This window comes from Balaenoptera acutorostrata, chromosome 15, assembly GCF_949987535.1.
Source record: "Balaenoptera acutorostrata chromosome 15, mBalAcu1.1, whole genome shotgun sequence".
NCBI lineage: Eukaryota > Metazoa > Chordata > Mammalia > Artiodactyla > Balaenopteridae > Balaenoptera > Balaenoptera acutorostrata.
The window spans coordinates 58,556,842-58,575,053 of record NC_080078.1 but is presented as its reverse complement, the minus strand read 5'-3'; the positions used below and the strand labels follow the sequence as shown (position 1 = coordinate 58,575,053).

The 18,212-nt window shown below is 48.1% G+C and overlaps 1 protein-coding gene across 14 annotated transcripts in view; it reads left to right on the top strand.

The window, feature by feature from the left end:
* SMOX (spermine oxidase) overlaps positions 1-18,212 on the top strand; it is a 68,423-nt gene that overhangs the window by 41,202 nt on the left and 9,009 nt on the right. For 2 of the 14 annotated variants that reach the window (XR_009005314.1, XR_009005313.1), the window contains exons 5-8: positions 83-842; positions 1,543-1,703; positions 8,307-14,241; positions 14,554-14,635. Coding sequence is in view for 5 of the 14 variants with exons in the window: in XM_007195886.3 (XP_007195948.2) it covers positions 83-842; positions 1,543-1,703; positions 3,879-3,968; positions 4,413-4,550 (1,149 nt within the window). In the remaining 9 variants the exon portion in view is untranslated. The other 12 variants (XR_009005321.1, XR_009005318.1, XR_009005319.1 and 9 more) reach the window with 12 other exon arrangements.

Here is an 18,212-nt window from a genome sequence, read left to right as displayed (position 1 = left end):
AGGGCGGCACTGCCCTAAAGTCCTGCTCCTACCCCTGCCCAGCCTTGGCGGTCACCTGGCTCCCCTCTGGCTCTTCCCACAGGTGGAGAGCTGTGAGAGTAGCTCGCACAGCATGGACGAGGTGTCCCTGAGCGCCTTTGGGGAGTGGACTGAGATTCCCGGTGCCCACCACATCATCCCCTCGGGCTTCATGCGGGTTGTGGAGCTGCTGGCTGAGGGCATCCCGGCCCACATCATCCAGCTGGGGAAACCTGTCCGTTGTGTTCACTGGGACCAGGCCTCTTCCCGCCCTCGGAGCCCTGAGATTGAGCCCCGGGGTGAGGGTAACCATAATCATGACACTGGGGAGGGCAGCCAGGGTGGAGAGGAGCCCCAGGGGGAGAGGCAGGATGAGGATGAGCAGTGGCCGGTGGTGGTGGAGTGCGAGGACTGTGAGGTGATCCCAGCGGACCACGTGATCGTGACCGTGTCGCTGGGCGTGCTCAAGACGCAGCATGCCAGCTTCTTCCGGCCAGGCCTGCCCGCTGAGAAGGTGGCTGCCATCCACCGACTGGGCATCGGCACCACCGACAAGATCTTTCTAGAATTCGAGGAGCCCTTCTGGGGCCCCGAGTGCAACAGCCTACAGTTTGTGTGGGAGGACGAGGCGGAGAGCCACACGCTTACTTACCCACCCGAGCTCTGGTACCGCAAGATCTGTGGCTTCGATGTCCTCTACCCGCCTGAGCGCTACGGCCACGTGCTGAGTGGCTGGATCTGTGGGGAGGAGGCCCTTGTCATGGAGAAGTGGGATGACGAGGCAGTGGCCGAGATCTGCACAGAGATGCTGCGGCAGTTCACAGGTGCGTCCCTGTCCCTGCCCCGCTGCCTGCTCCATGGGCCTCACTGCGTCTGCCCTCCTCCGCTAGACCCTCTGAGTCTCCTGAACCGTGTGCTAGCATCCTCATCCCTAGGTTGTGACACTGAGGTGGTGTGCCCACTGGGAGAGATGCAGTAGGGCACTGCATCTTGGCCTTGGCCTCCTAAATTGCAGGCTCTCCCCCTGTTTGGAACTTGAGACACTCAAAACCACAGACTCTGTATTTCTTCTCTGTTTCTAAGGGCTGTTGGTGAAAAAAACAGATTTCACCGCAAAATCTCAGATTGCCGATTTCCTACTCATGTTGTCTTGCTAAGAGATGGATTTGTGGTTTTTTTCTGTCTGATTTTTAGTTGAACATCTTTCCTCCACTATCCCAGAAGAGCCTCACAAGAACCCCTGAAGTTGGAAGGGGGAACATTATTATCTTGAATTTTTTCAGATAGGAAAATGAAGGCCCACGGAGAGGAGGTGTTTTGCTGGGGGTCACAACGAGGCATTGAGGGGTACACAGCTTGAACCCCAGCCTCCATCCCTCCCTCCTCCATCCTCCATGTTTATCCGTAGTAGCCTGGCCTTTCTGGAGCCCTAGAGGTAGAGTGGGAGTTGTCTTCTCTGGGTTGTCTTCTGTGTGCAGCCATTTCATATTCTCCCTCCCCTTGGCTCTTCTTACTCCCCAACAGGGAACCCCAACATTCCAAAGCCTCGGCGAATTCTGCGCTCGGCCTGGGGCAGCAACCCCTACTTCCGGGGATCCTATTCATATACACAGGTGGGCTCGAGTGGGGCAGATGTGGAGAAGCTGGCCAAGCCCCTGCCATACACGGAGAGCTCCAAGACAGCGGTGAGTGTGAGTGTGCTGGGTATGTGAGGGGGTGCAGAGTGAGGGGATCTGTGAGGGGTGCAATGGGCATTTTGTATGTGTGTTTGGTCCAGGGGAGGAGTGGGAGGGTAGTGTTCACTGAGGAGTGCCAAGGTAAGATAGATGGAGTAGCTCCCATAATGAAGGAGAAAACAAGAAAATGTGCACTTAACATCTGGAAGAACAGAGTCAAATTGAGATGTGTTAAACTCTTTCTTGAGGTTATAAAAACCGAGCCATTTAATGCTGTGCTGTCCAATATGGTAGCCATTAGCTTTAAAGTAATAAATACAACATTTTGTTTGTCAGTTGCACTAGCCACCTTTCAAGTTTGAGAGCCACCTGTCACTCATGGTTACCACGTTAGAGTGTGTCACTATAGAGCATTTCTGTCATCGTGGAAGGTTCTTTTGGACAGCACTGACCGAGTATGTTTTGTTTATTTTCCCTGATATGTTTTAGAAAATAAAATTGAGAATACTGACCCTTCCCCAAATTACATCAACTATGTAATAATATACACAGAAAAATAATAAATTGAAAAGAAATTATCTCTATATATTTCTGTTCCCATGAAGTAAATTTTGAGTTTCCCCCACCAAGCATACACATACAATAAATGTTAAAATCCCAACAGAATTATATTTAAAATAATTCTTTGGTGTAATTGGTGAAGAAGATTGTAGTCAACCAATATGTGTTGTGCCTGCCCTGGCTGTGCTCAGGGGGAGAGAGGAAAAGGCCTTCACTGCTGCTACAGCCATCCTCCTGAAAAGCACACCTTCTCTTGTCACCTGCATCAGTTAGGACTAGTGCATATAACAAAAAGCAAAACAAAACAAACTGTGGTTTAAACAAGATGGAACTTTACTTAGGTCACATAAAAGGAAATCTGGAGGTAGGTGTCAGGGCCCAGTATCAGTAGCACCTGGCTCCATCTTCCAGGCCACCTCGTGGTCCAAGAGGGCTGTGGAGGCTGCTGCTCTCACTCTCATGTCTGTGACAGGCTGATGGGTAAAAGAACGGAACCCCTGGGCTGAGTCAGTGTTTCCAAGCAACAGTGCACTTGAAGTTGATTGGCTAGAACTTAGTCACATGACTCCACCAGCTGCTAGTGGGATACTAGGTTGGGATACATCTTTTTTTTTTTTTTTCTGGATGGCAATGGACCCAGTTAAAAGACAGGATTTTTGTTACTGAGGAGAAAGAGAATGGATGTGGCAGTAGGGAGCTTGCCCTCTGCCACAATACGTGCCCCCCTTTCAGCTTAACCACCTTTGTGGGCTCTTTGTTGATGGGTTAAAACCTCACTACGCAAGGTGGGTGGTCCATGGACAAGAAGCACTGGCGGGCTTCCCTGGTGGCGCAGTGGTTAGGAATCCGCCTGCCAATGCAGGGGACACGGGTTCGTGCCCCGGTCCGGGAAGATCCCACATGCCATGGAGTGGCTGGGCCCGTGAGCCACAACTACTGAGCCTGCACGTCTGGAGCCTGTGCTCCGCAACAAGAGAGGCCACGATAGTGAGAGGCCCGCGCACCGCGATGAAGAGTGGCCCCTGCTTGCCGCAACTAGAGAAAGCCCTCGCACAGAAATGAAGACCCAACACAGCCATAAAAATAAATAAATTAATTAATTAATTTAAAAAAAAATTAAAAAAAAAAAAGAAGCACTGGCATCATGTGGGAGCATGTTAGATGTGCAGACTCTCAGCCCACCCCAGACCTGATGAATTAAAAACTGCATCCTACCATGGTCCCCAGCTGGTACCTTTGCACATTCAGTTTGGGATGTACTGGAATAAAATCCAGACTCAAGCTTGGAATGCAAGCATTTGTTCTGTGCTTGGACCCCACCTAAACAGCCTCCTTTCTTAAGGTTAAGCCCTGGCTATACCAAAATTCTGTCTGTCTCCTAGACCAGGCCTGTTTTGGTGCATTTTTGCCCCCATTTTTCCTTCTTCCTGAAACATCCTTTGCCTGTTTATTTATCCAGCATCTTCTGAGAAGAAGCCCAAAGGTCCTGTCCTCTGGGAAGCTTTGTGTGATCTCCCTGACAGTGGGCCTCTTTTGTGGGCTCTCAGCACCTCGCCCAAACACCCATCACGTCACGTATGACGCCATTTAGTAATTGGGTTTCGTGTCTGGCTTCCCCACCAGCAAGGAAGCTCCTCAAAGCAGCTGCCTGGTCACCTTTTATCTTCCAAGTGCCCAGAACAGTCCCTGGAACCTAATAGGGGCTCCATAAAGGTTTGTTAAATTACTGCCTAACTTTATTGAGGGCTTATATTCTTTCAGGTTCTGAGTCCTTTAGATAAATTATTTCACTTAATTCTTACACCCACTCTCAGAAGCAGAGGGTATAAACCCATTTTGGAGATGAGAAAATCAAAGCTTAGGGAGGTTAAATCATTCCCTGAGTTCACTAGTAAGAGGCACAGTGAGTCTCTGAAATTGTAGAGCCAGGACTCATGAAAGCCTCAGAGCAGAAAGGACTGAGGCCTGGATGTTTGGGGAAGAAGCAGGGGAAGATGGGCAGGGGGATGGGCAACTCCTCATCCTGTGGAAATAGCAGTACCTGCATCTCAGATGCCTGCTTATTCCTCTCTGACTTGTAGTATGGATGGGGGGTTCTGAGGCAGACAGGTAGCCTTTCTTGCTCCTCCACCTTCACTTTCCTGTCCCCCTGCCCAGCCCATGCAGGTGCTGTTCTCAGGTGAGGCCACCCACCGCAAGTACTATTCCACCACCCATGGTGCTCTGCTCTCTGGCCAGCGCGAGGCTGCCCGTCTCATTGAGATGTACCGAGACCTCTTCCAGCAGGGAACCTGAGGGCCTCCTTGCTGCCGAGCGTGTTCCTTAAAGAACCACTAACTTGTGACTGTCAGCCCTGCCCCTTGCTGTTTGTGTACTCCTCATTTCCTAATCCTCTGGAGAATGGATTTGTATCTTTTGTAGAGCTAGACATCTAAATGTCTTCAGACCTGGCCCTGTAGCTTTTCCTTTTCTCCTTGCTGGGTGGTGACCAGGGTGGGGTCTGTTGATTTACCTCTGTGCTCTGACCTCTGACCTCCCCATGCCTCCCCTCATCTCCGAACTTGTTATTGTAAGTGCCTTCAATACTCTACATTTTGGGATAATAAAAGAGGCTTGCCCTTCCTGTGCTCCTCAGCTTCTCTCTTCCGTTTTTCTTAGCCTCGTGTGTATATGTGTGTGTGTGTGTGTGTGTGTGTGTGTGTGTACGTGTGTGTGTGTGTGTCTGTGTTTATCTGTCATATCCTCTTTGAGTGAAGGGATGGTGGGGGGCGCTGTGGTCTGGCTATACCCCCAGAAAGGAAGGTGCCTGCCTTTAGTGGAAGGGGCATCCCCTCACCCCAATCTGTTTGTGGTTGTTTCCCTTCCTGCCCGTGAGACCCCTCTGGAGTAAGGGCCCCTCACTGCCCAGCCTCAGCTCCTTCAGGACAGGCCTGGGTCTGCCTGTTGGCCATTTGCCAGACTTCTCAGAGCCTGATTGGGTAACATGGCCACATGGAGTGAAGGTGAGTTTTATGGGAGGGGACACCTGTTGTGGCTCCATGCCAAGCTCAGATGTGTTAATTATTAATCAGTGTCACCTGGCCACAGGGCCCTGGGTCTGGCCCTTGGCTTAGCTGCTGTTGACTTCTGGGAAGGTGGATCGTCCAGCCATTTTTTTGCTGAGTGAAAACACACACACTCACATATGCACCCCTTATATACCCCCACACACATACATCACTCCCACACAGATACACTACCCCACGCCCTTACACCTATACACAACTACACCTACACACATGCATAAAACCTTAAAGAACATTTAGTCATTTTCTTACTCCAGATTTCTAGTGACAGAATTTGAATTCTATAGGGTTGAGGGGTTGGGTGGTGGAGGAAGTGATGAAAAGTCAGGTGCACCCCCTGGTCTAACTCTGTATGAACTTAGGTTGGGTCCACTCTTCAGAAGTTTAGGGCAGTGCCCTTGATACGACTCTACATCCTTTCCCCCCTCACCTCAGGCTGTGATGGACATGTCTAACACATAGATATACCTCTACACGCCTCCCTGCACCTGCCTGCACATCCCTACATGCACACCCTCCTACATGCATATACACCCCTACACACACACCTACATGAACATATCTAATAGGCATCCTTGCTTTGCCAGGGTTGACCCACCAGATATCCCTCATGGAGTTTATGTCAGGGATTCATGTTCACCTGATGAATAACTTGAAAAACTGTAAGTATATATTTAAAAAATTTTTTTGAATAGAGGATCTATCAATGTAGTTCAAGCTCTAAAGTCATAAAAGGATACACTGAACAACCTCCTCCCACGCCTGTCCCCAATACCATTGCCACTTCCAATGGCCCCATGTTATTAGTATCTTGTGTATCCGTTTTTAGATATGTCACTGTAAATGTATACCGTTCTCTCTCCTTTTTATGCTAAAGTGACAAAGTATTCATCCTGTTCTGCATTTTGCTTGTTTTAGTTAACGTAATGTATCTTGGAGATCTTTCCATAACAATACTTAAATGGACAATGTCAATTTGCATCTTACTTTGGTCAGAGAGTGTCTGTCTCCTTCCTGGCCAGAGTTACTTTGCAGGAAGCACCTTCTATTAACTTCACCTTTGGAGGCACTGATCCAGTCTTGGACCCTCCCCATGTCCTGGATTTTCCCCACCAACTGTGCTGGGGAAAGTGGTGACAGAAGTGGCCCATCACATAAGTATGGGGGATGAAAGTAATACGTAGTCTCTGGATCACAGGTGTAGGAATTTTGAAGAACTCTATGAGGGTGAAGGGCTGGAAATGTTTATTTGGTGATTGCATGTTGGGGAGCTTCAGGTGTGCGCAAGTCAGGAGGGTAGTCGTCAGTGCTGGAGGTAGTCTCTTAATTTGACATGGATGCCAGCTCAGGCTGGGGAGGGTGATTCATCCCATCGGGGAAGCAAAACTTCCAGAGAGTTAAGTAATCCAAGTAATGCACCTAAGATCACTCAGGTAGGTGGTGATGCTGAGACTTGATCCAAGGTCTGTTTGGTGCTACAGTGCAGGCTTATTCTAGTTATTATGTGATAAAAAGAAGAGGCTGGTGCCATCAAAAAAAAATCTTAGGCCATTACCAGACAGAGTGGAACAGGGTACAACCACACTGGGAAACTGTGGTGGCAGATTCTACTAAAGCAGGCCATGTGCGTGCCAACATTTCCACTCCTGGGTATATACCGAAGAGAAATGAGTGCATGTGCCCACCAGAAATATGTACCAGAGACTAGATGTACCAGGGACACAGGCTGAGTTCCTTCCTGTGATTAGGTTTCTGAAACAGCCGTGGCATTGATTGAAACTCAAATGACTCTTAGTGGTGTCTAATATGGCATGCTCAGGCCAACACCTGTACCTATGCCTGCTATACAATTTCTGTCACCTGTGGGAGGTCACTTGAGAGGAAAGTTCTTTCCTGGCACTGGATTCTGTGTAGAATTTGTTGCATGGTTTCTTGTGCTGTGGGCATTAGTGAATCCATGGGCAAGGTGTTCAGTTGTGGCTTTGTGGAAGCCTCAGAAATGTTCCTTCAGGGGGCCTGGGTTACTTGGCAAATACTGTCTCTTTCCACTTTTGCTGCTGTGGAACAGGTGAGCAGTATTAGCTCCCCCTTCATGGGAGCCACTTGGAATGTCTGCCCTACCTACAAACAAAGGTAGGAGTGAAGTGCCTTTGGTTTGAGTCACTCTGCATTTGCTCGGGGCTGTCAGGATGAGCCCACAGGTGATCCCAAGGTGCAGAGTGAGGTGGGCTGCTGGTTCAGTTCTAGAGAACTGCCTGTCTAATTAATGGTCTGCCAAACATAATGGTATATTCACATGAAAGCCGTGTTTTCTCATAATGACCAGCTGGTGTCCCTTCTTCCATGCTTGGCCCTTTTAGCCTGTTCTCCACACAGCAGCCAGTGTAATCCTTTAAACTATATGAATCCAGTTATGTGCTTCCCTGGTTTCCAGTGATTCCCATCATACTGAGCATAAAAGGTGATTTCCAATGTCCTGTGTGATCTGTTCTGTGGCCCCCACTTCCTTCCATGGCCCCCTTCTGTTGGCCCTAGCTGTCCCCTTTATCTGGAATGCTTGCCCCCAGGTAGTACAAGTCTCTTTCCCTCACTGCATTCAGTTCTCTAATCAGCTGTCACTTCTCTAGGAAAACTTCCCTAAGCACCCCATTTCACAGCACTCCCAGCACTCTGTGTCTCTCCCCTTGCCTGTTTCTTCATAGCCCTTCTCTTTCCATGATGTCATATTTTTTTTTTTTTGTTTATTTGTCCATCTGTCCCCCCGACCCCTTCCCCAGGATGTAGGTTACATTGTCCAAAATAGTGCCTGGTGTAGTGGGTTATCAATGAATATTTGCAGAATGAATGAACAAGTGAATGAAGAAGCTGAGCTGAATGGTGTCATCCCCCAGACCCACCCTTGGTGCTGGCCAGCAGTCCTCGTGGGCTTCCCTTGTCAGCTCCCCTTCAACTCTGACACCTCCCCTCCCCCACCAACTGTCAACAGGCACCATGGTCTCCTGCTTCACGGACAAAATAGAAGCCACCTGGAGGCAACTTCCTCGACAAATCTACAAACTGCTAGCCTTCACACCTGTCCTTTTAGACCAGGGGTCCCCAACCCCTGGGCCAAGGACCGGTACCGGTCTGTGGCCTGTTAGGAACCGGGCTGCACAGCTGGAGGTGAGTGGCAGGTGAGTGAGTGAAGCTTCATTTGCCGCTCCCCATTGTTTGCATTACCGCCTGAACCATCCCCCCTGCTCCCCCAGTCTGTGGAAAAATTGTCTTCCACGAAACCGGTCCGTGGTGCCAAAAATGTTGGGGACTGCTGTTTTAGACCTTTCCCAGGCACAATGGAAGTGTGTGACCCATCACTTGTGCATCCCATGCCCCAAACTCAGGGACTTTGCTTGTCCTTTCCTATCCCCATTCTGTCCACTCCATGCTTGCCACCCACCTTTCAGTGTCTTCACATCTTTCCCATCACCAACCCTCATCTTACTCCCACTTTTCCTTGCCTCTCTTTCAGCCAAGCATCACGTTAGCATTTCCTACACTTGCTCTCTCTGCATTCTTACTATCCTCACCCTAGCAGTGGTTGGTGGGGGTCCTCAGGCCGCAGAGGGAGACACAGGAAGGACTGGGCTGGCTCTCCTTTCCATGGCTGGGAGAGGTGAGGAGGACCTCTAGGTCTGTGGAAGGACAACCTCATGGGCTGAACCACATCCTTTAGCGCCATCTGTTGGCCATTTTGGAATGCAACCCTCTTGCTGCACAGGGAACATTTGTGTCCTGGATTCTGTGAGCTTTCCTGAATAAAAAAAAAAAATTCGATAAATCATAGAAAGTACCTTTAATTAATGCTGAATAAGTTAATAAAGTAAGATTGTAACTTATTCTAGAGCACCGTTTATTTTTCATTCTTAACCTTTTGTAAAAAGTGGCCTTGTTGGCCCCCAAGATATTTTCTTTTTTATTCATTCATTCATTCGTTCATTCATTATTTTGTTTATCCAGCAGACTTTTGTGTGCCAGCTTCTGTGCTAGAAAGGTTTAATTATGCTTCAGTAAATAAGTTTATTAAGTAAATAAATAAGTATGAACTTATTCCCCAAGTGAATCTGGACTGTATGATTTCAATTCTTTTAAGTTTGTTGAGGTTTTTTTTATGGCCCAGGATATGGTCTATCTTGGTATATGATCTATGGTGCTTGCAAAGGATGTGCAGTGTGCTGTTGTTGGGTGGAATGTTCTGTAGATGTTGATCAGATCCTGCTGGCTGACAGTGTTGTTGATTTCCTCTATATCCTTGCTGATTTTCTGTCTAGTTCTTTTGATTGTTGAGAGAATAGTTGAAGTGTCCAATTATAATTGTGTATTTCTTTATTCTTTCAACTCTATCAGTTTTTTTGTATTAATAGACTTTTTTAAGAACAGTTTTAGATGTACAGAAAAAGTGAGTATATAGACCCCACCTCCATTTTCCCTATTATTAACATTTTACAGGACTTCCCTGGTTGTCCAGTGGCTAAGACTCCACGCTCCCAATGCAGGGGTCCCGGGTTCGATCCCTGGTCAGGGAACTAGATCCCACATACTGCAACTAAGAGTTTGCATGCTGCAACTAAAGACCCCGCATGCCACACTAAAGACCCTGCGTGCCACAACTAAAGACCCTGCATATCGCAACTAAAGATTCTGCATGCCACAACTAAAAGATCCCGCATGCCGCAACTAAAAAAGATCTCGCATGCTGCAACTAAAAGATCCTGCATGCTGCAATGAAGATCCCATGTGCTGCAACTAGGACCTGCGCAGCCAAATAAATAAATAAATAAAAAGATAAAATATTAAAAAAAAATCCAGCTACAGAAAAAAATCTTACATTAATATGGTGCATTTGTTATAATCAATGAACCAATATTGGTATATTATTACTAAATAAAGTCCATAGGTTAAATGAATAAACTAATGTCTTTTTCTGTTCCAGAATTCCATCCAGGATGCCACATTACATTTAGCCATCATGTTTCGTTAAGTTCCTCTTCGTTGTGATGTTTTCTCAGACTCTCCTTGTCTTTGATGATCTTAACAGTTTTGAGGAGTATAGTCAGGTATATTGTAGGATGGACCTCTATTAGAATTTTTCTGATGTTTTTCTCATGACTAGACTGGGGTTATAGGTTTCTGGAGGAAAACCACAGATTAAAGTGCCATTTTCATCTCATCATATGACCTTGATCACTTTGCTGAGATAGACTTTGTCAGGTTTCTATACTGTAAAGTTGTCTCCACCCCCCCCACCGCCAACCTCCCACCCCCCGCCATCGTACTGTCCTCTTTGGAAGGAAGTCGCTTTGCAGCCCACACTTAAGGAGTTATGCTCCCCTCCTTTAGAGTAGAGTATCTACATAATTTATTTGGAATTCTTCTACGTATGAAAATTGTCCCTTCTCTTCCCTTACCTCTCTCTATTTATTAACTTATTCAATCATTTATTTATATCAGAATGGACTCATGGATATTTATTTTATACTTTGGATTATAATCTAATACTACTTTATACTGTTGTTAAATTGTTCCCACTTTGGTCGCTGGGAGCTCTTTCATTTGGCTCCTATGTCCCTTTGACATGCCCCCATCAATGTGTGGGTTTTTTTTCTTTTTTGGGCACTTCCTTACTTTCTGGCACTATAAGATTCTCCAGGCTTATCTTGTATATTTCCTGCTTCTGTCATTGAAACAGCCATTTCTCCAGGGAACCCTGATTCCTTTTAATAGAGCTTGTTCTAGCTCAGGGCAAAAGCTAGATTGGTGTTGCCACTTGTGGTTGTTAATGGCAAAAGTGACCTCAGTTCTTCATTTCTCCCTGCTTTGCTGTGTGATCTTGCATCTCCTCCCACTAAAGAGGTTGTTATTGGCTGAATTATGTCCCCTCAAATTCATGTGTTGAAGTCCTAACCCAGCTCCCTATAATGGATTAAAGATTATTCAGCAAATCTTCAATCGCTTTCCTCTTCCTCTGGGAGCAGAATATATTTTCCTGCCCCATTGACTTTGGGCTTGGCCATCTGACTTGTTTTGGCCAACAGAAAATGAACAGACATGATGTGGTATGAGCAGAAGCTTCCAGCATGCTTGCACAGTTGGTTTTGGCCTCTCGTTTACTTGCCATTTGTCATAAGAAGAACAGGTCCCTGATAGCTGATGTTTCAAGGAGAATATGGAGAAAGGGGAATAGATGTGAGCCTACAGAAGCCTGGAACCAAACCTACCGCCTGCAGACAGACACATAAACAAGAAAAACAAATGCTTGCTCTTATAACCTGTGAATTTAAGGGTGGCTTGTTTTGCAGCATTATCATGGCAATAGTTGACTGTTACACCTCACTATGGGGGAGTCATCTAGCCCAAGAGGGATATTTCTAGGCACTAGTGATAGAGTGAGCAATGGCCCATAGACTGGGAAGCCACCCACGGTACAGGGTGGTACAGTTCCAGCAAAGGGGCCTGGCAGGAATGGGCCAAGGGATTCAGATTCCTGGAGGGTTCATTTCATGGCTTGACTCTGGCTTAAGGAGGTGGGATAGAAGCCAGTGGCATTTTTTTAGTTCCATTGTACCAGACTGAGGAAAGATCTTCTAACTGCCACTGCCCAGTTCTCAGCTCATGAGGAAGAACTTTGTTCTAAAAATTCAGAGTTGCTGCTACTCCTCTTCCACCAAATGGAGCACCTGAGAAACTACAATGTTTCCCTCTGCTCTCAAGGTCCCTTCTGACCCAGACCCACAAGCTTGGACAGTATTAAAGTCTTTGCTGAAGGTAGAGAGTTCCTGCAGGGAATCAAGAGGATGGGTGATCATTACTGTGTTCTCGGCTGCTCAGAAAACAATTCTTGGCAGTAGGACAGTCCTCGCTAATCTGATCATACCAGGTCTCCTCCTAAGTTAGGACTTTGCACCTGCTGTTCCCTCTGCCTGGAATGCTTTCCCCCAGCAATCTGCATGGTTTACATCATTACCATCTTCAGGCCTTTTCTCACACATCACCTTCTACCTGAGACCTTCCCTAGGTACTCAAACTGAAAGTGCCACATCCTGTAGCCTCAACACTTCCTGTTCCCTTTCCCTGTTATATTTCTTTTGCTTATCACCATTTACTATATGTTTTGTTGTTATTACCTATCACTCCTGTCTCTCCTGAAATGAGAACTCCATGGAGACTGACTTTTTTTTTTTAAATGGATGTATCCCCATTGACTGGGCACATAGTAGGTGGTCAGTAAATATTATAAAATGCATGCATTGTTTATTGACCATCACCTGGCCATTTGTTATTGGTTGAGAGGCATCAGAGGGCACCTGGGCCCATCTGAGCAGGTGCATTTCCCACCTGGGGTTGGAGGAATACCAAATGCCTAATCTGTAAGAGGCCCAGGCATTTGGCACTTGTAGGCTTGTCTACTAGGGTGACTATTCCCTAAGAGCTTGGACATAAAAGCTCTCAAGACTGGCTTCTGAGGGTTCCACTCTGAAATTGGACACATGATAAATGAGATTAGAGACAAGTAAAGCAAACTTAAAGGTACAGAGTGAGACAAAAGGCTGGGATTGAAGCATGAGATGGGAGGATGGAGAGGGATATATGATGGAAACAGAGGCACAATGCACTGGGAGATGGAACCCTGGCCTGGGGACCGATCTCCATGCCTGGTGCACTAAATAAGTGACTCTTCCCTTTAACTTCCTGGCTTGGCCTCTGAACTCACTAGTGGCTTTCAGACCACAGTTTGGCTTCCCATCAGGTTCATTTATCATCATGAGGACATTGGCTTGTGTGATAGTTAAATTATAGTTCCCATTAAAAATGAGCACATTGGCTTTGAGCTTATGATCTTCATGTCCTAGTGAGTTAGGCCATCTGTGTCAGCTTATATGAGACTGTGGAACACTTTGGAACACTGACCAGACCCATTTTCTAGAACTGTAATACTGAGGACCTGTCCCTTGGCTGGGGGCAAGTTCATTGAGCAAATAATACCTCATTGAGCCTTTTGGGGCACAGACAGCCAGATATTTTGTTGTGTCCCCTTTTACTTTTTATTAGTCTCTTTCAAAATCCCACACATTTGGTCAGTTAGGGAAAATGTCCTTGAGGTAGAGGGCTTCCAAAAAAAAACCCCTTGTGTTATGTTTGTGGTGAGAGGGGGAACTCTTAGCTTATGCTGTTTCAGATTAGATAACTGACACAGGCTTGCAGTGTGGTGACTCGCCTTTGTGACAGACACTGAAAGCTGCCTGCCTGATATCCATTGCTTCCTCCTGCTGCCAGAATCGTGATTTTGTTCAGAACAGCAGTGTTTCCAACAGGAGGCAATGATCCACGTTGCCCTAAAGCAGGGTCAACAAACTTTTCGACAAATTTTTTTTTTTTTTAATTTAGGCTTTGTGGGCCAAGACATAACTTTCATACAATACACCTGTCATGAAATATTCTCTTGACTTTTTTTTTCTCCAACCATTTAAAAATGTAAAACCCATTCTTAGTTCATAGGCTGTACAAAGTCAGGTGGTGGGCTAAATTTGGCCCACTTTGCAGACCTCTGCTCTAAACCAGTCACTCCATCTTGTTTTTTATTTTACCAGTCTCCCTTGCAGGGTGGGCATGGCACCCACTTCTGGCCCTTAAGGCCTAAGTGGAGGTGTGCTGGGGAAGGGTGGTTTGGGGCAAACTTTATTATCTTGATAAAAGGAGGCAGATTCCATAGCCCAGACCCTTCTCCTTTTTTCTCCTCCTTGAATATGCATGTGAGTTATGGTGCCATTGGTCATGGTGAAGCAACAAGGAGGATAAAAACCGACACACCGAAGACTATGAAGCAAAGACAGAGCTTGTGTGTGTGACTTACACTGCCAGAAACTACCTACCTCATAAATTGTCAGGTGAGAAAAATAATGACCAATGTTTAAGCAGCTTCCTTATTACTTGCAGCTGCATTTTTAACTGATCCAGTGTGCTAGAGATGTCCTTCATTATGTGCTCCACCCCTCCCCCATCTAGGAGAATTACTCTACCCACAGACGCCGGTACCCAGACAGCTGTGTTTTGTATCACATGCTCCATCTCATTCCCATCTGCCTGCTCAGCTGTTCAGGCCTGACCTCAAATTAGTCAATCCATAGACTGGCTAGTGAACCATGATCTTTGTGGCTGGTCTCAGGAATGAGAGCTGAGACTCCTATGGTTTCTGGCAGGACAGAAAAAGGTGGATGCAAACAGCATGATGGAGTCACATGAATGGCGAACTCCTGGAAGGAATGGCCACAAATGTCATGGGTGAGGTACTCCTCCAATGCATCCTTCCCTCCTGCTCCTGGCTCTAAAAGCTCAGCCTGTTGTGGCCCCAGTTCCTGCATTTCTTCTTGGTTCCAAATTCACCCTGGAATTCCTGCTTCATTCTCCAGAAAAGAGCAATTTGAGAATGTAGGCCAGGGGCTTGTTCAGCACCCCCTTTGTTTCCCTGCTTCCACCAAGGGGTGGATGGGGGAAGGGAAGAAACGCCAGCCCAGACCTGCAGGAGAGCTGAGTGCAGCCCCACTTCCCAAAGGTACCACCCCCAGCACCACCTGGGTCCACTGGGCTCCCCAGAGAGCTATTCTGAGCTGAGAGGCTACGGGACGGATTTAGCCTTTACAAGCATCTGGTTTTGTGCTTCGCTGAACCACAAGAAGAAGAAAAAAAAGGAAATTCTTTTGCAAGTGGACAGTGAACATGTAACCTCCTGGGGATATGACAGGATGGGAATAGAAACAGGGTCAGGAGGGCACTGAGGAGTCAGGGATCTGACAGGTCACCAAGGTCCCAGACCTTTCCCCAGGACCTGTCAGTGCCTGGAGCAGGAGGGACTAAGGGACTAGGTTGTAGTGGTGGTACTGGTGGTAGTGGTGGTAGTGGTGGTGAGGGGCCTGCAGGGGAGAGTGGGGCTCCAGGTGGGTGGGGTGGGTGGGCTGCAGGGCACCTGGAGCAGGAGGACTTCTTTCTGCAGAAGTCCAGGGTGTAGCTGGCTCTCTGGCTGGTGAAGAATACAGGTTCTAGCCCGCTGAGGACTGGTGGAACCAGCTGGGGGGAGGGTCTTGCAAAGATGGTGATGTCAGCCAGCCATCAGGTTGGCACCGGGACAGTGTCCCAGGCAAGGGTAATGGGGCAACTCCATCAATCTAGGATTTAATGAACACTTATACCTAGTCTGGAGCAGCCCTGGGTCAGACAGTCCACTTCCTCATAGTGGATGAAGACATGGATTCTATCAGTGGACTGTAAGCCAGGATGAGCTTGGTGTGAGCTACTGGAGAGGCTGAGGGCTACTCAGGGCTTAATTCTGAACAGGGGGTCTGGGAAGAAGGTCTTGGGAAGATAATGGCGAGTGGAGAGGGCGGGCAGGCTCAGGGCCTCTGGGAGCCTGAAGCCTCAGCATCAGTGGCCTTGTCATGCCTGCATGGAGTAGAGGACATGGCTTTGCAGGAGGCTGGTGGGCTTGTATTTGAGGTGTCTGGGGTCATCCAGAGGAGGGTGAACACACATTTAGAGCTAGAGTAGACCCTTGGGATCCATTTATGTACAAGTGGTCATTTAGATGATTTGGAGTGGATGAGATTGGGTAGCAAGTTGAGATAAGAAAAAAAAAAAACCCTGGGGGACACTTAAGGGCATAGAGAGGCACCTGCACAGGAAGGGGAGAGAGAGAGGGAGGGAGGGAGAGAGAGAGAGAGGGAGGGAGGGGGGGAGAGAGAGAGGGAGGGAGGGAGAGAGAGAGAAAGAGAGAGAGGGAGAGAGAGAGAAAGAGGGAGAGAGAGAGAGAGAGAGGGAGGGAGAGAGAGAGAGAGAGGGAAGGAGGGAGAGAGGGGTGGAGAGAGGGGGAGAGAGAGAGAGAGAGAGGGAGAGAGAAGGACGGAGGGAGGGAGGGAGGGAGAGAGAGAGAGAGAGAGAGAGAGTGGGAGAGAAAGAGAGAGAGGGAGAGAGAAGATCCCAGGGGTGTGGTTCAGGCAGGACGAGGAATATTTCAGGAAGCAGGGAGCAGCCACCAGTGTGGACTACGGCAGAGACGGGGACGGGGAGGAGGTTGGGGAAATGAAAGGTCCCAGGTGACTTGCAAAAGCAGCCCTGGGGGATACTGGGACAGAGGTCCTGGAAGGAGTGTGGGAAGCAAGCAAGATGGGTGGCAAGAGCCCAGCTGGAGAGGGAGGGTAGACTGGAGCTGGGGCCTTGGGAGGGAAGTGGGAATGCAGCTTTCTAAGGAATTGCATGTGTGTGGGGGGAATTGGGCAAATACCAGTGCCCTTGGAGGCTTGCTTCTGTTTCTGTCACATTTCACAAGACCATCCTCCTTCCCACTCACGGAATCCTTCAGGCTTCACTCCATCCCTTGAGGATTGTGTAAAGGAACTCCTAGTCCCATTTTGATGGGTACTGAGAGTCTTCCCCGCTCCCCCAGTCACCTTGACATTTCACAGGGGCCTCCTGCAGTCTAGGGCCCCATTTTTCATATGCACCTCAGGGACAGTCTCTTTAATCAGTTGTATGGGCTGGGCTGGGGTACCTGAGGACCTTCTCCCAGATGTCCCAGAATCACTTGCAAGAGGCTACCTTCTCTAGAAGGGCTGTTGCTATTCCCTCCATTCCTCTTGGCCACTCCAGGACTCTTTGCCATGTCCTGAGAACAAGGTCAGCAGCTCAGTGCTTTACTGATGATTAGAACTGCGATGCTGGATGCCTCTGCTGTGGCACAGCCTCTCTGGGGCTCTGTAGCCCCACCCCCCTCTCCTGAAGGCTCCTTCCCTGGTGTGGAGGGCACAGGAGGAGGCAGCTGTGTGCAGAGAGTCCCGTGTGCAGGAGACACGAGCTGAGGCTTAAAGGTCAGATATGTTTTGCTGATTGATCATCAAGCCTAGAGAAGGTACTGGGCAAGCTGCTGACCCCACCTGCCTCTACACCCATTGTTATCCAGGACAGGGAGGCCCCCTAAAATCCTTCTGATGAAGGCTCCCTCCCTACATTTCTCCCTTGTCCTCACTGTTGACCTCCTGTGGGCTCAGCTGCCCTGGCATGTGGGAACCCTCTCAGAGACCCTCCCCTGCTGTTGAACCCCTGCTGGGGAGCCCAGAGTTCAATCCTCTGACACTAGGGTCTGCCTCCTTGCTGACCTTTGCTTTGATGGATGGCCCCCACCTCTGTGAGAAGACTGTGGGGGCTGTGCCCAGTGTCCCCAGGTTTAGGGCAGCCAGTGTGCTGCAAGATGAAGCCCTCTTTGGGGTGTGCAACATGCTCCCAGTACCTGCTTTTAACTGCCCCTCCTGTTCCTTGTGGGGGTTACCAGGCCTGAAAGTCCAGTACCTGCTGTAGACCCACAGTGTGAAATTTCTGCTCCCAAGCCCAGATATTGGCTGTCTTTTTACCTTGTAATATTGGGATGAGGGGTCTGAAATTGTGGTGATCTTTTAAACAGACTACCTCCCTACTACAGGATGGAAGCTTTTGGCTCAAAATACTGGCTCATGTTGACCCCAGCAGTTGGTTCTTCCAGTTTCAGAACACCTCCACTCCAGACAGCCCAGGGTATTATCTAACCAGCTCTCCTTCCAAGGGTCCATTGGGCTACAGTCATCATTCCCATGCTGGTTGGATGTATGTGGTTGATATTATCTAGCTGAAGACTGAACTACCTGTAGTCTCTTGGGAACGTGACAAGTGTTCGACATTTTACTCAAAGCTAATAAGCATGGTTCCTAGGTAGGTGTTCTCTCACCATGTATACCTGTCTACTTGGGCTTGTACATTTTTTCATGTAAAGTAATGTTTCACCCATTTAACTGATGGCCACCTTCCAGACTGAGGCCCTCAGAGCATCACAGATATA